At 44.2% G+C, this 21,359-nt stretch overlaps 1 protein-coding gene across 6 annotated transcripts in view; it reads left to right on the forward strand.

The window, feature by feature from the left end:
• The first annotated feature begins 58 nt into the window (after nt 1–58).
• The window catches only part of SYTL3 (synaptotagmin like 3), a 92,876-nt gene continuing 71,575 nt past the window's right edge, over nt 59–21,359 (forward strand). The window contains exons 1-8 of one of the 6 annotated variants that reach the window (XM_081829236.1): nt 59–211; nt 774–867; nt 1,065–1,185; nt 7,056–7,125; nt 13,884–14,045; nt 14,563–14,754; nt 16,124–16,758; nt 18,795–19,013. In XM_081829236.1, the coding sequence (XP_081685362.1) occupies nt 16,649–16,758; nt 18,795–19,013 (329 nt within the window). In that variant the 5' untranslated portion in view covers nt 59–211; nt 774–867; nt 1,065–1,185; ... (2 more) ...; nt 14,563–14,754; nt 16,124–16,648. Of the gene's footprint in view, nt 212–646; nt 868–1,041; nt 1,186–6,715; nt 7,126–13,883; nt 14,046–14,562; nt 14,755–16,123; nt 16,759–18,794; nt 19,014–21,359 lie in introns of those variants that run through there. The other 5 variants (XM_081829235.1, XM_081829241.1, XM_081829239.1 and 2 more) reach the window with 5 other exon arrangements.

Genomic DNA, 21,359 nt, shown 5'->3' on the forward strand with positions numbered 1-21,359 from the left:
ACAAATGTACAAAAGCCGTTCTCCTGTCCGGCCCTTCCCTCCAGCTTGTACTGTGTGGATTAATTTGAACATTCAAATGGGTTCAGACATCTAGTAACAAATTGTAAAGGGATTTCTGAATATGACGAGCAGCGTGAGAAATTGCTCTCAGTCTTCCTGGAGATCCAGGATTAGGAAACTTTAGCTCTGAAGGAAACCTTCCTTTGGGGAGGTAAATTTTCTCTATAAATGAGTTTTTTCTTTTTTTCTTTAATGACCATTCAAAAAAAACATTCTGGGTGGAAAATTTTGTAAAATGCTGCACACTTCCTGGCTGCTTTAACCAAACTGAGCTAAACAGACACTTGGATACAGGGGTCATTCTGAAAATTAGTAATTGTACAGCACTTTCCAAGAAGGGCTGGACTATGGGCATATGTTTGCATGTCCTCTGAGGCTAAGATCTTTGACTTTGGGTCTGCTTTTTCTGGTTTTACTATGTCCTTGAAATCAAACTGTCACTTCTTACCTCTCCAAAGCCCAGTTGCTAAAATCTACTTCCCATCCCCCCAGGAAGAGCTGACCACAAGCCCTTGAGATGTGGTAGAATTAAGCTACAGAGCTCACTTTTCAATCCATCAGAGAAACCCTTGTTGTTTCTCTCCTATGAATCTAAGTTCCGTGCAGGCAGAAGCCATTTTATTCGCTGCTGTGTCCCCTACCCCTTCAGTTGTGCCTGGCACAAGTGGGTGTATAATTAAAATTGATTGAATGAATGAATGATTTCCCCACAGGAAATCTGTCGGTTCTGCCTCATGCCCAACTGCAGAGAGCTGGCCAGTGGAGAAAGACGCCATTGCCTGCCTCCTTGTGGGAAGCAGAGGGCAGGTGAGCAGGGGGCCCAGTGGTGAGAGAAGCGACAATTCTGAACTGTATTTTCCTTTTCCGTTTTGTTCCCGTTCTAGATCTGGCTTCAACTCACCTGTTTAGTGGTTCAGCCTTGTGCCTCACATGTGATTCTAATTCTGACATTTCTTTGTCTTGGCTTCCTGACATTCCCAGCTTCACCTGAGATCCCATTTTAGGTGTCCTTCTGCCTGCCTGGTTCTGGGCCCCCAGCGGCACCACGCTCCTGAGCCAAAAGGGTCTTTTCACCGTCTTCCAGTTTTCTCTGGCTCTTCTGCGGTGGACCTGGAAGCCCACTAGGTAAGTGTCTTAGAATTATATGCAAAGCCAGAGTGAACAGGTTCTGAGTGCCAATCTGCATTTGAATGTTGTGAGGTTTGAGACATCTTTTAGAAATTGCTTTCCGGGGTGCCTGGGTGGCTCCGTCATTAAGCGTCTGCCTTCAGCTCAGGTCATGATCCCAGGGTCCTCCCTGCTCCGCGGGAAGCCTGCTTCTCCCTCTCCCACACCCCCTGCTTGTGTTCCCTCTCTCGCTGTGTCTCTCTCTGTCAAATAAATAAATAAAATCTTTAAAAAAAAAAAAAAAAAAGAAAAGACATTGCTCCACAGCCTTTTAGGAACTTCCTAATTCAAATGAGTTATGAATGGCTGCTGGGTTGGTACATTAGTAATGCACAGACTTTGTGTTGTAACTGAAACTCACCAGCATGTGCATAAATCAACAGAAAACATGTAAATGTGAATTTTTAAAAAAATTTTACATGACTTTAGCTTCTGTGCATTGGGTACTGCTCTCCAACTTTATCAAAGACCATTCATTAAATGATCTTGGCATATGGCCTATTGAGTCTGCCCCCAGAAATGGATAAATTGGTCTGTTTATCTTCCGAACTGTTTGTCCACTTGTTCAACACACGTACATGGAACACTCACTGTGTGTAAGCCTCTGAGCTGGAGCTGAGGCTACAAAGTTTACTGAGATATGATCTCTATGGCAAATTTTTAGAAACAACTTTCTGTAAACAGGACGGCTGGAATTCTCTAGGCTGAGTGATGTAGTGCTTGGAAAAATTCAGTGATATGGTAGGATATTCTGCCTAATGGATGTATACACTCTGTGGGGCTAAGGAATTTAAAATCACTAGGGCAGTTGGCAGTCCACTAGCTGCCATTTCCAGCATGCTCAATCCGCCAAGAATAAATGTCCATCACAAGTACTGAAGTACAAACACACCGACTCATAGCTGCTCATAAATCTCTGGTATTCAGCCATATTTTAGAATAACATTTAGTTTCTGTGCAGTAAGTCAGTGGAGTGAATCTCTGGTTTGTTTTTCAAGGTGGGGGTTGGCCGTAGGTTGTCAGATGTGGTGTGCTTTCTTCCTCCAAGTAAAATCTCTTAAATACAAACTCTTTAAAATAGGCATTGGCAGTGCCTTTATTTAGCAAGTGTGGGCCTACTAGTCACAGCCGTGTCTCCTGAGAAAAGAGTATTACCAGGCATGATTGGGTCTCGCAGTATTGTCTGTGATCTTCAGCCCCTCACCATCCAAATCCGATCTTGTGGACGTTCGAGTTTTCCTGCCTTTCCCTGTGCCCATGAGTTTGTTACTTAGATGTACCATGGAGTCACACTAAGTCAATAATAATAATAATAATAATAATAATTCGATGGCAAAGGTGACAGTGCCCAACACTCAGACCTGAGGAATTTAGTGCTGTAATGGAAAAGAAAATAAACCTGTGGCTGACACATATCTAAAGTGAGAGTCCTCTGCTATGAAATTACATGGGAACCAGATTAGCTAAGAAATGCCAGTACTTAGATCTGCTGTCAGCTGGGAAGTGCTACCAGATAGGACTGCAACCCCTCCGTACCACCTGGAAATGGCAGTCGCTCCAAGCCCCTTGGGTCCCTCTTCCTCCTGACCCTGGCTACCTCCGCCCCACCCCTGAGACCCCAAGTGCCCAAGATCTAACAACTAAAGGATAACTTACGGCACAGTAGGGGCCTCCAGCTGGCCTTTCTTCTTGACTGGTTGATTTTTTTTTTTTTAAGATTTTATTTATTTATTTGAGAGAGAGAGAGAGAGCATGAGTGTGGGGAGGGACAGAAGTAGAGGGAGAAGCAGGACCCTGGGACCATGACCTGAGCTGAAGGCAGACACTTAGCCAACTGAGCCACCTAGGCGCCCCGATTTTTATGCTCTAGTAGGTATTAAATAGTTGCTCAGTTCTGTGTATATGAAAAAGTATGCTAGATCAGTCAGCATAGGCTGGGTTAGCTGCAGAAACAAATGGCCCTCGACTCTTGGGGGTTGATAACAACAAAGCTGCATTTGTCACTCATACAACATGCCCATCAAGCATCTGCTATGGCTCCGTCCCGTGTCTTCTCCATGCCAGAATCAGTGAGGGAGGAGGAAGGGACAGGGAATGGTGGCCCGTGTGCTAGCCAGGAGGCACTGCTCATAAGAGGCAGAGGTCACCTCTGCTCACATTTTGTCATCCAGAGCAAGTCTCTTGACCAGCTTGAGTTTACAGGTAGGGCCACTTAAGGAAGAAAAGGGCTGCAGCCTGCCACACAGTGTGTTCAGAAGGTTTCTCTTGGTGATTTATCACGTTCACTCTCTTTGCCTGACTCCTGGCCGCTCACCAATTCCGGCGCTCTCTTCTTCCACTGCTACTTTGGTCTAACCCCCAGGTTGGCCCTGTGTCACCTTGCTTTAGTTTCAGATGGGATCTAATTGATACCTGCTCAATTTCAACACCCATCTCTTTTTCTTTTAAAGATTTTATTTTTAAGTCATCTCTATACCCAATGTGGGGCTCGAACTCACAACCCCAAGATCAAGAGTTGCCTGCTCCACCAACTGAGCCAGCCAGCGCCCCTCAACACCCATCTTGGCAACTCTTCCCCGCTGTCCACAGTAGCCCGAGGCCTTAGGCCAGTGGTCTCCAAACTTCTTTAATTTTGCCGCTCTAGCAGGAACAATTTTTGAGCATGTATCCCAAAGTTACATTTATTTCCATTGTGAGATGTTAAACTATGAATCCATTTATTATGTATTAATCAAGTTTAAGTTCTAGCTTTTTAAAAAATAAATGTAAATGGAAGTTCTAATATTTTCTTACTATATCCTGCTGTTGCAGTCTAAAGTGTGTCCCTCCTCAAATTCATATTTTGAAGTCCTAACCCCCAGTACCTCAGAATGTGACATTCTGTATTTGCAAATAAAGCGTATTTGAAGGTGGGGTCTTTAAATAGACAGTTAAGTTAAAATGAGGTCATATGGGTGGGCCCTAATCCAGTAGGACTGCAGCCTTATAAGAGGAAGAGATTAGGACCCAGACAGGCACAGAGAGATCTTGTGAAGAATACACAGAGACAATCATCTCCACAGGCCAAGGACAGAGCCTTCCAAGGGGGGAAAAAAAATCCTGCCAACACCTTGATCTTGAACTTCTAGACTCCAGAATTATGAGGAAATGAATTTCTGTGGTTTAAGCCACACGGTGTATGGTATTTGTTCCAGCAGCTCTAGCTAAGTAATATACCTACTTTGGAAATAATTATTATAGGGTACCCTCATTCTAGAAACATTTTCTTCGAAATATTCCTAAATGGATTCACTTAGTATCTTAAGCTACAAATAATACTATGACTACTAAATAGTTTTTATGTATCAGAGATCTTCTTGGGCCAGGAGTCCCCAACCATGGTCACTCCAGCAGTGCCTGATGTGCATAATAAATGTCTGTGAATGAATGGAATGAACTCAAAAACGAGGAGGGAAGCTTGTGACCCTCACCGGGAAATGGCTCTGAAAGGCCACATGGTTTGCTCAAGGTCAGTCTGCTCTGTCTCACCCCAAAGCTTGCCTTTTAAATTCACTCTTGCCTCTCGTCACAGCCCACTACCGCCCTCCTGACCACCCCTGCTCCTCACCTGGTAGAATGCACCATCTCAGGTCAACGTCCCCAGGCCACAGAGGAATGAGATTTCAGAATTGAAGAGCCAGAGGAATGAGCAAAGTGAACCTCATTTACAGTTGAGGAAAGCCAGGCCCAATAGTGTTCAGAGAGATCTGGTGACTCCCAAGGTCACACAGTGCATCTTATCTTTGGTCGTCATCTGACTTGCCTGAATCATTCTCTCCATTAGAATTCACACTAGCTCACCCTCACAAGTGAATCTGAGACCCTCAAAAGAGCCCCGTAAGAAAATGGAAAAACAAGTCCACAGAGTGGAAGAAGATCTATGTAATATAAATATTTGACAGAGGACTCCAATCCTACATGTATAAAGAACTTCTATAAGTCAATAACAGATAAGCCAGTAGTAAAATAGGCAAAAGACTTGAACAGGCCCTGCACCACATGACCAATAAACATATAAAATAATGCTCAAATTTCTCAGCTGCCCTAAATATCAGGGGAATGAAAATCAAACCATAACGGGATCCCAACACACCGACCAGAATGGATAAAATAAAGGCAAATAATATCAAGTGTTGAGGGAATGTCGAGCAACTGGAACTTGTTTCTGGTAGCGTAAATAGGTGCATCCACTTCGGGAGACTGTTGGGCAGCAGCCACTCCTATTGCGCATACGCTAACAATTCCATTTCAAGGCCCAGAGCCGGCAGAAACACAGACAAGTATTCACCCAGACACCATGTAAGAATGTTCATAAGAGCACCATTCATACTAGCCCACATGATGCATAGCACAAATGCCCATCAATAAATAGTACAATAGAGAAACTTTGTATAAATCCATACACTATAATGCCACAACAGGAATGAACAAACTATAACTATGTGTGAAACCACTGAAAAACCTAAAGTTGAACAAACATCAAAATGGCTGCGCTAACGCTTCAGCAAAACTCAATTTTAAAGTAACTTTTTCCTCTCCTCCGCAAACCTGCCCTCCTCCCTTCGTAGTCTTTTATTTCAGGAACCCAGTACCAGCCTAAAACATGACAAAGGAGGCTGACAGCAAGTACACAATTCCTGTCACAATCAGCTAGCTCCTGTATTTCCCTACAAAACCCCCCAGCCCCTTCCTCCAGGCGGGCTGGCAGTTTCTTTTTTTCTTTTTTTAAAGATTTTATTTATTCGTGAGACACAGAGAGACAGAGAGAGAGAGAGAGAGAGAGATTGAGATTGGGAGAAGCAGGCTCCCCACGGAGCAGGGAGCCTGATGCGGGACTCGATCCCAGAACCCTGGGATCGTGACCTGAGCTGAAGGCAGATGCCTAACCGACTGAGCCACCCAGGCGCCCCAGGCTGGCAGTTTCTTGAAGGAGATAACCTGCTGCATCCTCCTTTGCCCGGCAAAGTAATAAAGCTATTGTTCCTCTTTATTCCCAACTCTGTCTTGGTGTTATATTTTGGCTCCGAAGCACAGAGGTCGGTTTTCTGACAGCTCGTGCAATAGTGTGGTTGGATCTCATAAGCATGCTGACCTAAAAGCCAGATACAAAAGAGTTAATATTATATACGTTCATTTACACAAAGTGCCAAAACGGGACAATGAATCAATGGTGTCAGAGGTCAGGATAACAGTTATCTTTGGGGGGGAGGTAGTGTCTGGAAGGGCAGATGAAGGGGTTTCCGGGGTGCTGTTATAGTTCTGTTTCTTGGTAGGGGTGTGTTCACTTTGGGAAAACTTAACAAGCTTGTGCTTACAATTGTATCCTATTCTATATGTATGCTATACTTCAGCAAAATGTACCCCCTTCCCCCCCCAAAAAAAGTTGATGCCGGGCTTGTTATTCTCCAGTTCACAGCTGTTCTTTGAAATGTAGTTAGTCATTCACACTTGAGGTCAATGTGAAACCCCTTGCAAAGGTGAACACATTTGAATATTTGAAGCCTCTAGTCTCTCTTGAGGTTTCCTTGGTAGGAGTGAAACGGTTTAGGGTTTCAGGAGGGTCAGCTTCGTCTGTCCTCCAGCTAAAGATGTAAACTGTTGGCTTGAAAGAGCCCCTGGGTGTGGCTTCGGGTGGCTTCGCCCCTGGGGTCCTGGGTGATGTGGGGACAGCCGCAGACGCCCTGGGGCGGGCCCTGAGAGTGCACTGCTTCAGCTCTGGCCTGACAGGAAGGAAAGAGAAATGCGTCAGTTGTTCCAAGGTGAAGAAAAATTGACTTCTTTCTCTCCAGGACAGGCGCCCCTGTCTCTTCTCGTGAAGCAGATGCAAAGGTAGGAGAGTATCCGAGTCCAGCCTTTCAGGTAGGTTGTTCCGAGGGCGAGGCGGGTAGAGATTACAGTGATTGTAACTTTTCCTAAATTAGTGACCTGGAGAAGGTGGGAGACAAAAACAGTGATAAATTAGACAGAGGATGACTTCTAATTTATTGAATAGCATACATTTAAAATGTAATCTAAATGGAATGGAGGAAGTCATTGAGACTTAGTTAAAAATCAAATCAAATCAAAACCACTATCTAAAAGTTATATGGTGTGAATTTTTTTAAGGTGATGTTTGTCTTGATTGTATTTATATTGGGTTTATTGCATTTGTTTGCTTGCTTCTGTGGCTTGTAAATTTGTGACGGTTTATTACTGTTTTGCTCTGAATCTACTTCATAGATTCAGGTTGTTTTGATCACCCATAATTTCTAGTTTCGACATGGGACATAAATATACTTTTAAATTAAAGGAAAAAAAAGTAAGTTAGTTGGGATCTAATTTAAATTTCTTTCGGTTAAGCTTCCTTAACCTGCAAATGCATTTCTTGGCAAGAGGAGAGATTAGACGGGAAAATGTGCACTGGATATTAAGGATCTACTATGAAGTTAGAATCCGTGTAAGAAAAAGATTATTCAGCCAAGATAATGGGAGATTCTAACTTCTTAGCTTTTCTGCCTGAATAAAGCATAAGGCTTTGAAGTTAAACAGCCCTGAATTGGAGTATGATTTCTCCAAGCCTTGCCCTCCTCATCTGTAAAATGGGCGTACTTATTTCACAATGTTGTAATGAAGACTGAGGTAATGTATGCAGAGCCCTTGTCAGACTGGCCCAGAGTAAGTGCTAAATAAATAGTTGCTTTTGGTCCAACAAAAAGGATAACAATTGCTATGAGTAGGATCTCTAACAATGTAATAATCTTAATTCTCATTTCTTTACCCTTCCATAAAAAAAGGTCAAGTTTAAGCCATAGAAATCATGGCTTAAATTACGATGTCAGTGTTTAACTTGGATTCTGAAACTGCACTTTTGGGGGGTTTTTGGTAGCAAGATGAAGCTCATTCCCCTTGCTCCTATGTTGGGTAGGCTTCAGGTCTTCTAGATTTCTAGATTTCCACATACACGCATCTTCATATATTAAGGACTTGACATTTATACAGCTCGTGGAGACCTTTTTAAGAGAACAAATACGACATCAGGTACGGTGCCTTGGACATGCCGTGCAAGCAGGGGGGGGCCGGAGCTTGAGCTTTACCAGCTTCCCGGAAAATCCACCTCTGATTAAATGACAAGAGAGACAAAGAATTGAGAGACACCCATCTCGCCTCACCTTGGCAGAAACGAACCCAGCGCAGCTGGGGTTGGGACGATAGAGACCAGCGCTGTTCTGTATTCATCTCCTATCTTAGCCACGTGCCCTGGTGTTCCTTGTGGCTGCGACAGGCTTCCACAAAGAACACACACGAGCAAAAAGGGATGACCTTGTCACGTGTGGCGTCAGGGGCGGTGTCGTGACACCCCCATCCCCCCGCCTATGTCCCAGGCAGGGTAGCGTGGCTGTGTCCTCAAGATGCAGCCTCTCAAGGAAACCGCTGTGGTCAGAGCAGAGCAGCGGGGCTTGTGGCCCCCGAGGTGACCTGTGCCGTGGCCCATTGCAGGGCTGTGACTTTCAGGCTTTGAGAACATTCGGCAGTTTCCCTTGAGTGTCCCAGCAGCATGGACAGTCCTGGTCACGTGCACACACGCCCCCGCAATTTGCCACATTGCCACTGTCCCGGTCCCCTGCATCACGGTCAGGTGCAGAAGCTTTCTCGCCTGTGAGCTGATGACCGGCTGGTAGGAGACAGCAGGTGATGGGTGGAAGGACAGGGGACCGCTGCCTGCAAACAGAGAACGCCTCCTTTCCTGGCCTCCTTGCTCTTCTCCCTCAGGGCCATGGTCCTCGTGCTGCCCCCTTGGCAGGTCTGAAAGCCAGTCAAGCTTTGCTGTGAGGCCGAAGAAGGAGACCAAACATTTTGCAAGCGTTCATTCCAACCATTGCCCTAGGTCTCTACCTGGATGACGTATTGAATTCCCAAGTCAACCCTGTGAAGCAGGGACAGCTTCCTCTAGGGCACGAGGAGGCAGAGAAGGAAAGTAAGGCTCGCAGGGATTAAGCAACTGGCTCAAGAGCACATGGCTAAGCCTGGGAATTGGGTTCAATCCCAGACTGTCCGGTACCCCAACCGATGCGGAGGTGGGACAGCTTGGTGTAGAGGGCTTCTCTAAGCGGCTGTGGGAGATTTTTCCTTCAAAATGGTGCTGTGGTATTGGGTTTCTTTTTTAATTGTTAAATATAATTAGGCTGGTAGGTGGAGTGCTGTAAGCAAAGGTAGTTAGCACTGCAAAATTACAAACGTGCAATGGAAAAAGGAGGTCGGGGCTCCCTGTAGGTAAGAACAGAGCCCGACTTCTTTCCTTGGGACAAAATAAATGCAATTTAAGAATCTGCCCCGTGAATGGGACAGTGACTGCATAAAGAGCATCTCCGAAAAATGGCTCTGGGACACTACATCCCTCCAGCTAGGAGGCTGTGACTTTCTGCATGAGATCATTAAAACAACACTTTGGAGCATGCTTCTCAAATTCCAAAATAACTCAGATTTTCCTGTGCTTTTCAGTTTCCCAAACGCTGAAGCTTTCAGAACTGGGTGCTTGCTTGCTCACCTGACTATCGTGACTTCCTACTCTGCTTGAATTCACGCTTCCTGCTTTGCAAGCAAACCCACATGTCACAACATTCACTGCATTTCTCAACACACGCCAACCATTAAGGACCTACTTTCTGGGTGGTGAGGGATCACTAAATCCCAGTGTCACCACTAGAATGGACTCTTGAATACAAGCCAGAATGAAGTCAGGGTCCCAATAGAGAAATATACAAAGGAGAACGAACAGTGTTATAATGAAGAAGGAGTGACTAATTTTGATTGTAAGTAAGGAGAAAACCTGAATTAGGTAGCAATTAATCTGGACCTTGAGGGGCACCTGGGTGGCTCAGTCGTTAAGCATCTGCCTTCAGTTCAGGTCATGATCCCGGGGTCCTGGGATCGAGCCCCGCATCGGGCTCCCTGCTCAGCGGGGAGTCAGCTTCTCCCTCTCCCACTCCACCTGCTTGTGTTCCCTCTCTCACTGTCTCTCTCTGTCAAATAAATAAAATCTTTAAAAAAAAAAATCTGGACCTTGAAAGATTAATATTGATAATGATGCTGTTACTACCACTACTGCCAATTAGAGCTAATATTTTTCAACTGCTTACTATACACTCGCCATAGTGATCTGAGAACTGGATATGTATCAACACGGTTAATCCTCACAACGACTCTGTGAAGTAGGTGCAGTAGTTCTCTGGATAGGCAAGGAAATTGAATCCCAGCCAATTTATGTAACTCGCCCAGCAGTTAGTGAGGGGCAGAGCTGAGCTACTCCCCCACACAGCCAGGCTCCACACCTGCTTTCCTGACTGTTCCCTCATGGCCTAGGAGTAGATTAGATTGGTGGGCAGAGGGAAGAGCAGGAGCAAATGCATGATGTGCTTGGGGAATAGTCTTGAATGAGTTCACGACGGGAGCATCGGAGCACTCACTGGGAAGTGGGGATGCAGAAGTAGGAAGACACCAGATCGGGGGGTCAGGAAGACTACGTTTGTGTTTCGGAGCTTGTTTATGGGCAGTGGACAAGCTGGGCTCCCATGCTAGTGGAAGAATGCCACATTCCCACCCCATATTGGTACATATACCGTCCCCACCTAGAGAGACCCCTTCTCCATTCCTCAGACCAGCTTCTCCTCCTCCCCCAGGTTCAGCGGGCCTCACCTTTGCCATGAAGGCTACCCTGTCCCCCCTGTTGCCTTCTCCCTCTTCCTCGCCATCCACTCAGTTCCTGTCACTACTGCTCCCGTGGGTGACAGCCATCAGCGTGCAAGCCAGTGGGCACAGTCCCCTCTGCCCCCCAGCAGCTCTCCCTGTGACCCACTTCGTGAGGCTTACAAATGTTAACCTCTCACCTGACTCTGTCATCCTAGACAGTAGTACGTAACACAGCGCGAGGAACACACAACCGATTTTCATAGATTTCATGTCATTCTTTTACTACCTCCATGTTCTACTTCAAAACATCACATCAATCAAAACATCCACGCAAGAAGTGTATTTGTTTTACCCGTGTTTCAAAGAATACGACAAATATTCCAACATGGTTTCTACTACAGGTGACTAGGAATGGAATTTGTAAAGGTGTACGTACCCCGAGAATGCCAGGAAGTGGTTGAAATTCTGATTTTCTTGGTGTTCACCATGGACCTGTGCTGCCCACTGACTCCATCTGCCACCCTAGAAACCTCTATTGGCTAGGAAGTTCACTAAAAAACAACAACAAAACTTTAAAAAATTAAAAATAAGTAAATTGTTGCCAGGGGTCTGGGGGCACTTTGTCTTGGATAAGTAGATGATGAACTAAGAACAGTTTCAGTGAAGCGTTTTTGAGTGATTTTCAAGATGGATCACACAGTAGACTGTCCAAGCTGGCAGTTGATACAAAACTTCTAAGAATTCAAATGCCAGCCTCACTGGGATGAAGTGCAGAAAGAGCCCCAGAACTTCGATTGAAGAGGATTGAAAAAAATGCAGCTAAAATAATTCAAAGATTTTGCGTTGCAAGAACTCTGAGCTCTCAACTACAACCTGGAGATCAGATCCAAAATTGCATATGCAAATTCATAAACTGAAGCTCCCAAACACAAAACACCAAACAACCAATGAGAACCAACCATTCTCTCTTTCCCAAACCCCATTCTTCTACAAACCCAATAATGTGTTGAAACATGAACAAGAGAATTATATAACTTAATTTGTAAGTGACCTTAGAAATGATTGGGTCTTCTAATTCAGTGGTTCTTAAAACTATGAAACTTTTTTTTTTTAGGTAGGCTCCATGCCCAGCGTGGAGCCCAATGTGGGGCTTAACTCACAGCCCTGAGATCAAGAGTCAGACGCTTAACCAACTGAGCTCCCCTTAAAACTATGAAACTCCATGCTCACTCATTATAGGAAATATATTGTAGTTCACCTTTTACTATCCAGAACCAGAATTCATGTATACTGTAACCTACCTACACACTACGTCTACTACAATGCAATTATCATGATAAAAAGGAGAAATAAGGGCGCCTGGGTGGCTCAGTTGGTTAAGCGACTGCCTTCGGCTCAGGTCATGATCCTGGAGTCCCAGGATCGAGTCCCGCATCGGGCTCCCTGCTCGGCAGGGAGCCTGCTTCTCCCTCTGCCCCTCCCCCCTCTCATGTGCTCTCTCTCATTCTCTCTGAAATAAATAAATAAAATCTTTAAAAAAAAAAAAAAAGGAGAAATAAGAGGACTGTATATATATTTATAATTACCATATAATGTGAACTTGGACATGTAAACTACATTAGAAGACCCAGTGAAGTTGTCAGATGTTTATGTAAATAGAGTCATGTTGAATATGACATTTACAAATGCAGATTGTTACCAGCAAAGGGCAGGAGTCTTTCAGATACTACAATCAATGTTGCCTTTGGTAATGCAACTTTCTGCAATGATAAACAATTCTTGTTAAAGTTCTAAGTGAAACAAAGTTCAGTTTTCCTTCAATCTACACAATAGTTGCATCCTGGAAAACTCAGAGTATATTAAAATCCTGCAAAATACACTTTGTGTTCATATAAGAGTTACATTTTATCAGATAATTATAATTTTTTTTTTCTAATCGAATTATCTGGTAAGGTAGTCGGGGATGCAAGACAATTTTTTGTCACTGTGACAACCAGAAGTGCCCCACAAATTTCTAAAGATGTAAGTGTGGTACTGCCCCCATGAAAATCCTGGGCGAGTCCCAATGAGATGAAGCAATCGTGGCTCAAATGTGGTAAATGGAATATCGAAGCCACCAAGCCAGGTGGGACACTAGGAGGTCCCTGGACACCAAAGAGAAAACGTCTTCCTCAGTTTCTGTGAAATCTTGCTGTGAAAGATCCTGTGGTGATGCCCGATGAACAGAACCAATTTATGACCCTAGCGTGATGCTCCCTGCAGTACCAATGGCATCATTTTAAAAAGTCACCCCTTGTTTAGAGAGGATCTAGAGGCAGATCCTTCAAGTTAAAGGAAAAAGTACATTTCCATCTAATGATAGAAGGCTTTACTGGTAGTAAATATTAACCAAGTGCTTGAATGGCTGAAGGTTTACAGAAGCTAGGATCAAATATCTGAAAGTCAAGAATAAAAAACACAGGGGGATGGATACCAAACACTGATCCTCTGGTTTTCTAAGCTTTATGCCAACATCACCTTGGAATATCAGGAAGCACCATGTTTTGATCTCTATTTGAAATGCTTTCAGTGAATTATGATTTGGTTCTAGCTTCTTAGCTTTAAGATCAATATAATAATGATCCCTCAAGCATAATTTTGCTTCTTCTGCTGAACCATGGCTCAAATAATTGATTTTCTCAGTCTATGCCCTTTATACCTATGAGAAGGAGGTCCTTCTCATCTTCCTTCAGTTTATCAGAATGATATACATCACCTTGATTTTTGTTTTGTTTTGTTTTGTTTCATTTTGTTTGGTTTTGCCTTGGCTACTAGGAAGGTCAGAAATACATCTAATACTCAAGTACGGTGACTGTCTCACTGCAGATTTCTGGTAGAATGATCTCCCCTTTCCACTCTGACTGCTGATGTCTCTCTGACTTTAATTGTCCTCTCTGTGCTTTTATTGTAAGCAACATCATAGTCTTCTTACACATGGGATAGAGTGTAAATCACCAGTCAATCAAGTCATGTGCTCTAAGCACTTGAACAGTGTGTGGCACTTGGAAGGTGCTCAGTAAATATTTACTGAATGGATGGATGGATCCGAGAAACAACCCAAATTTTACTTTTCCGTAAGTAGGAGTGAATGGCCACTGGGGGGAGGATGAGCTCCCTCTCATCCATGAAAAGGACCCTTCCCACTGGAGGCCCATAGCCATGAATTTGATAGAGTATGAGGAGTGTTTTTACATGATAACTGAATCCTGTATTTCTGTAAAACCCAACCACTTGGATGAGTAAACATTTGCGTGTGCCAGGATTCCCCCAATGAGTCCCCTTGTTAATGTCATTTCCACCCCTGTAGCACATGACCAGAGCCAGAGGGTGGAGCACAGAAACCCCGTGAAAAGAAAGCTCGGTGCACACAAATCAAGTGTTTTGAGCCAAATGCAAAAATCTTCATTGAAAATACTTGAGAATTGGGGCAACTGTATAGTTCTTGGCCCAGTGGTAAATAAGAAGGAGGAAGAGCCAAGGGGCAAGTTTAGAAGAAATAGGTTCATAAAGTTGGCGACATATTGGCCAATTTGCACCTTACCACTTGTTACTTGATGATACGTTATTGCATATTGCTTTCCTGTTTTCCAGAGACTCAGAGCTTCGGGGAACTAAGATCTGCAAGTTCCATCTGTTCATCCAGAAACTGGGGACCAAGGAGGATTGAGGCTTTGCACTGGTCATAACAGTGATTACCAGCCAGCCTGGGCTAGAGCCCAGAGTCCTTGCTGCTTGGTCATTTTTCCATCTTCTGGATAGGAAGCCTTTTGAAGACAGGCACTGGTGAGTACTTCCCTGAAGACGAGAGGCCAAGAGTGCCCCTTTCAGAGCTCTGCGACTTCCTACTCTTCATGCAACCTGTGCATTTGGGCGAGCTGTGCATTTTAACTTTGTCCCACAATAGAGCAACTGACAAATCTAGAATCCCTTAAGCCATGAGTCCTTAGCCTATAGGGCCATGAACTTGGATTGGAAAAAGATTACTTCTTTATTTATCTACCTCTAACTAAAAATTAGCATTTCTTTCCATTATGAATGCAGGCATCAAACCAGAGTAGAACTAGCAGGACTGGTAACTGTCACTAATAGAAATCACACATATTTTCATACCACGATGTATGTTGTAGATATCTCAAAATATTACTTATAATCATCATTATTTTGATATTATAGTAGTTGTTAGATCACTGCTAGATCTCATTATTTCATGCATCAGTGAACATAGATATTATTATAGTAAAACATTTCAGTATAAATGATTTCCTTTGTAATTCAGTGTATTTTATTTTATGCATTAAATACACAGGCTTCACCAGACTACCAAAGATTAAGCAGAGATTCTTAACCCTTTCTTTTCTTAGAGAAGATGATCCCTTAGGGCTCTATTAACCCCTTATTCAATGATTTGTTATGATCATAAATTAATATAATGTGGATTTCTATTGAAGCCCAACAAAAGTTTAGCTTCTAAAGCATTGAAAGGAAGTCTTATTACTAAGGAATTCATGTAGATTTGATTAAAAAATGGCATTACAGAAAGTATATTGCTTTGATCTACACTTTCTGCTTTTCAATGATATGCATCTAGCCAGTGTGTTTTATCAATTCAACACCATCTTCTTGGTTGGGGTGGGGGAGGAACAAATTGAAGGTCATGTGAGCCCAGTGTCTCCAATGGGGAAAAAAAAAGCAGGGGGAACGTATGCAGAACCTTTCAACCAGCATTAGACAGAAACAAGACCCCATGCATGTGACATCCTTGAAAACCATTAAAAACCATAAATAATTGATAGATAGAGGTTGTGGGATATTCCTACTTTTTTTGAGTTTTGAAGTTAATTGTAAAAATAAGAGCTAAGTGTTGGGCACATTGAGTCTTCTAATGTATTTTCCATTAGGATGATAACCGTTAAACATGGACCTTTTTGCTTCTCTGGTCACTGGAGATACGAATAATTCAAGAATAATTCAAGTTCAGAAGTGTGGCTTTTAGAAACACGAGAAGGCCAATTTTAATAAAATTTAAAATCTTACATTATCACGATGGCAGAAGGTGCAAAGGTCTGTGTGGAACATTTTGTGTGTCCAGAAGTGATGCCGCAGACATGCACAAGCCAGGAAAATGAGGTCATTTTGTTGTTCCTTTCTACAGGCTTTCAACTGGCTGGGCTTTTAATGACCATAACTGCTGACCTGAAGGCATTGGAGGGGAAGGTTAGCATCTGAATGTCCTCCATACGCTTCTGCTGCCGTTTCTAAGTTCCCGCCGATTGGGGCTCACTTCTGCTTTGCAGAAATTATCGGCTTGGAGCCATGTCTGATTTATAACAATCTCTGGCAAAACCTCAGAAAACAGATATGCTTTGGGGTTAGACGGACATCAGAGGCAGCAGTAAGGCTCCGTGGAAAGGCTCCCCGGGTTGGCATGAGGCTCGGGGAGCCACGAGTCCAGCTGAGGGGCAGTCTCTTGGAGCTTTCTTCTCCTGAGGAGTGTGACACAGTTAAAAAGGACAAAAAAAAAAAAAAAAGAGTCACAAGCCAAACAGTTGCCAATAAATAGGAGAAGGAGCACTTTCAAGCACTTGGGGCTGCTCCTGGGCGCTCTGAGCTCACCCACAGCACAGGGGTACTCGGCCATGGAGTGACACTCGGCTCAGGTCTCTGCACGAGAGAAGGAATGGCCCGGGACATCAATCTGAATTCCCTCCAGGAGTTGGAACGCGAGGTCATCCTCCAGGTTCTGTACCGAGACCAGGCGGTTCAAAACATCGAGGAGGAAAGGATCCGGTAGGCTGTCCTCCACATGCGTGCAAGTCCCTGGGTTTTCCTGCTTGCAGCCTGCTGCCACCTGCTTGCTGGCCACGGGGGGTTCGGGCGTCCCCTCTGCAAGTGGCCCCGTGAGGGGTAGAGGCCAGGTAGCCCTGCCCTCTAACTGAGCTCCCCACTGTAAGGGCAAAGGGAGGCTGCTTTTGTCATTGACTTAGAATAGTGCCTTTTTGTGCTAGGTGTATTGTGTGCTGCTTGTCCCTTTGCTACTTCGTGGGACTAATTCAAAGGAAGGTTTGCAGGCTTCTACTATACCCCTCAAGGGAAAGACCTCCAGCGAAGATTTGCCTAAATTGTTGGTGGGGGTCTCCGAAGGCACACAAAAAAGCCGAGAAAGCAGCATAGAAACAGCAGGTCTGCTGCAATCCATTCCTGTCTTTTTCTTAGTGTGCTTTTGCTTCCAAGTTGGCTTTGAGGGGAGGGGGAGTATAAAATATGAACCTGCTCAGCCTGTTCCCTGACTGATCTGTCAATAGGAAGTTCCTTTCCTTGTCTGTCTGGAAGCTGCACGCACTGTTTGGTATGAGTTAACACTTAATAAAGCAGGGCTATTATCAGTATATCATATTATACTAGCAGGGCTAGTATCAAAACTGCCGATTGGTAGCGGTCCAGATCCACCCTTACAAACGGCGATGCCTTGTTTCTCAATGTCTGTAAAGGACGCAAAGACTGGAAAATAAGTACGTGGAATAGGCTTTTGATTTTGTTTTGTTTTTAACGGCGGAACTCTTTCAGAGTCTGCCAAGAAAAACACACATATAAATAAATAAAATTCGGGGCAACCCAATGCTTGAGGAATGAGAGAAATTTGCGGGGTAACTGGAAGATACGGTGTCTTTTTTCTGTCCTTCCCTGTTATCCCAAAGCTCCCTAAATGTACTTGTACTTTCTTCCACTAAAAAATAAAAAACACTGAACAAAATGGAATTGTCTCTGATGATTAGAGGCCTTTTGGTGATTTAGAAACATTGTTTTGAATATCAGCAAAGTAACTCGGATGCTGTGGTCAGGAAGTTTTGTTCCGGAGGGTACAGACTGTAGAGCCAATCCTGCAATTTCTGCAAATTGAATGAACTACACTTGTTTTTTGGGATTGGCTTCTCTCTTCTAAAAGTATCTAGCAGAGACATTTCATACAAGAGTGTTCTGGTTAATAACACCTCTTTGGGGTCCAGTGTAAGGTCCCTTAGCACACTTGGGCTATTATCTCGGGGAAATAAGGACTAGAAGTGAACTGACCACCCATTAAAAAACAAAAAACAAAACAGTAGCTGGGACACCTGGGTGGCTCAGTTGTTAAGCGTCTGCCTTCGGCTCAGATCATGATCCCAGGATCCTGGGATTGAGCCCAGCACCGGGCTCCCTGCTCAGCCAGGGAGACTGCTTCTCCCTCTCCCACTCCCCGCTGCTTGTGTTCCTGCTCTCACTATCTCTCTTTCTGTCAAATAAGTAAAGTCTTTTTAAAAAAACAGTAGCAAAAGCATAACATCAGTTAAATAATTTTATTGGATAACTTAATGACAATAGCAGGCATGTATATCTTTATAGATCTTTCCATGCCTTCTATATTAAAATTGATGCCATTTTCTCTGTGTGCATGTGTGTGTTTTGTTTTGTTCTCTCTCTGTCCTTGCTAACCATGATGATGTCCTTTGGGCATGGAGGGATGAGCCTAGAACCAAACTAGAGACTAACTCCTCTGTGCCGGCCACTTTTTAGGCTTTGCCATTGAATCCTCCCAGCATCTGTGGGAGGTGAGCTCTTTCTCATCTCCGTTTCACTGTGGAGAAAAGCTCTGAGCCTCTTTCTGGAGAGATTGAGTGAGATGCCTAGTTCACACGGCCATGTTGTTACCCGGGTGTGTTGGATGCCAAAGCCCCTCGTTTCTTCTCTTGCCGGGGGTGGTGCTGTTGGGGCCCTCACCATGTAGGGGTACGTCTGGCGTCTGTCCTTTCTTTCAGTCATAACTTACCATTTGACTCTTTGGGCCGCAGGAAACTGAAGACACACTTGCAGCATCTCCGGTGGAAAGGAGCAAAGAGCGTGAGCCCGGAGTACAAAGAGAAGTCGTGTGCACGCTGTCAGCGTGAGCTGGGGCTTCTGCTGAACCGGGGGGCCGTGTGCAAGGGCTGCAGCCACCGCGTGTGCTCGGAGTGCCGAGTGTTCCTGAGGAAGACCGATGCCTGGAAGTGCACCGTGTGCTTTGAGGACAGGTGAGATGGCTGGGGCCTTCACGCCCCCCACAGACTCGGCCCCAGACGAGCTGCTGACAAAGCACTGTTGCTGCTCAAGTTCAACTGGTGCATGTTTACAGAGGGCTTCATATGAAGCTACCTTTCTAGACTCGGAAGTTAGAGTCATTCAAAAATCAATTTTATTATATAAAAAGGTTCTTTTTTCCCTTTAATTTACAAGTGTTTGTTTATAATGGCTAAGGATGGGTTAACCCAGGAGTTAAGATGCATTTGGATTTCATAACTAGGTGCCTGTTTCCTTAGAGCTTAATTTATCTCTTTCAGAGAAAGTCAAGTGAATTTTAACACATGGAATATTAGAGTGATCCTGTGTAGTGTTCTGTATTTGTTTTTAAAGATTTTATTGGCTTACTTATTTAGTTAGAGAGCATGACTGGGCAGTGGGAGAGGAAGAGAGAGAATCTCAAGCAGACTCTCTGCTGAGTGTGAAGCCCCATGTGGGGCTCAATCCCAGGACTGCGATCATAACCTGAGTTGAAATCAGGAGTCAGATGCTTAACTGACTGAGCCACTCAGGCACCCTGCGTTATTTATTTTTTACAAAATATTTTGTTGAGGTATAATTGACCCGTGACATTATATTGATTTCAGATGTATGGCATAATGACTTGATATTTGTATACATTGCAAGGTGATCGCCACAGTAGATCTTGTTACCATCCTCTTTATCTGTACTTCAATTTTGAATGATAACCTTGCCGGGTAGGGTATTCTTGGTTGGAAGCTTTATTCCTTTCAGCACTTTGGATTGGATTTATCATCCCACAACCCCTTCTGGCTGCAAATTTCTGATGAAAAATCTGCCAGTTGTCTTCTGGGGGTTCCTTGCACGTCCCAAGTTGTTTTTCTCTTGTTGCTTTTAAGAGTCTCTTTTTATCTTTAACTTTTGACATTTAATTAGGATGTGCTTGATGTGATCTCTTTGGGTTCATCTTATTTGGAATTCTCTGGGCTTCCTGGACCTGGATGTCTGTTTCTCTCCCCACATTGGGGAACTTTCAGCCATTATTTCTTCAAATAATTTTCTGCTCCTTTCTCTCTCTCTTCTCCTTCTGGCCCATGTAATGTGAATTGTTATTCCATTTGATGTTGTCCCGTAGGTCTGTTAGGCTGTCTTCATTTTTCTTTTTTACTTCTTTTTTCCTTTTTTGGCTGCTCTGTTTGGGTGAGCTCCACTGCCCTGCCTTCCAGATTGCTGATCTGTTCTTCTGCTTCATCTGGTCTGCCGGGGAACCCTCCAGTGTGTGCTTCAGCTCTGTGACTAATGTTTGGCACTTGCTGATGTTTTCCATCTCTTTGTTGAAGTTCTCACTGTGTTCATCTGGTCTTCCCCTGAGTCTGGTCAGCATCTTTATGACCATGGCTTTGAATTCTTTATCAGGCAGATTACTTATCTCTGTGAAATTAAGGTATTTTTCTGAGCTTTTTACCTTGTTCTTTTATTTGGAACATATTTCTCTATGTCTTCGTTTTCTTGACTCTCTGTGTTCATTTCTTTTTTTTTTTTTTTAAGATTTTATTTATTTGTCAGAGAGAGAGAGCATAAGCAGGGGAAGTGGCATGCAGAGGGAGAAGCAGGCTCCCTGCTGAGCAAGGAGCCCAGTGCAGGACTTGATCCCAGGATCCTGGGATCATGACCTGAACCAAAGGCAGACACTTAACCAACTGAGCCACCCAGGCATCCCACTCTGTGTTCATTTCTATATGTTTCTAAACAGCAGCCTCTCCCCATCTTAAAGGAGTGGCCTTGTGTGGGTGATGAACCTTGTCACTTAACCTTGCCCTAGGTCTTGGTTATCTTTCCAACTTTTGTGATTGCCCAAGCAACCTGATTTATTCTTGATAGGGTTCCATTGGTGTGTCAAGACCTGTTGATGTTCCAAAGGGAAGGATCTGTTAGAACCTAGTTTCAGGCTGATTGGAAGCCAGACCCATAGGCAGCAGCTTTTAAAGTATGCAAATAGATACAGTCCTGTGGGACCATAATCATAACCTCTGCTGGCCTCCAGGCCAGAAGATCCAAAGGTGTCCTTTGGATGGAGGTTGCAAAACTCAGGGTTCTAGCCAATGTATAAGCTCCTTCCTAGGAGGTACCAGAGAGCTGAAGCAAGGCCAGGGCTGCAAGGATGGTGCCTCCCAGCCTGTGTTCCCTGAGAACACCTTCATAACCCCTGGTTGTGTGGCAAACAGGAAGTCTGCCCCTCAGGCTAAAGCTCCAGGACAAGTAAATAGGCCTTTTTCGCAGGGAGACTGGGGATGTGCTTCAGTCTACCGTCTGTGCAGGGCGCTGGGGGTTGTAGGCTG

The sequence above is a fragment of the Leptonychotes weddellii genome, chromosome 8, assembly GCF_054177405.1.
Source record: "Leptonychotes weddellii isolate Sample4059 chromosome 8, ASM5417740v2, whole genome shotgun sequence".
In the NCBI taxonomy this organism is placed as follows: domain Eukaryota; kingdom Metazoa; phylum Chordata; class Mammalia; order Carnivora; family Phocidae; genus Leptonychotes; species Leptonychotes weddellii.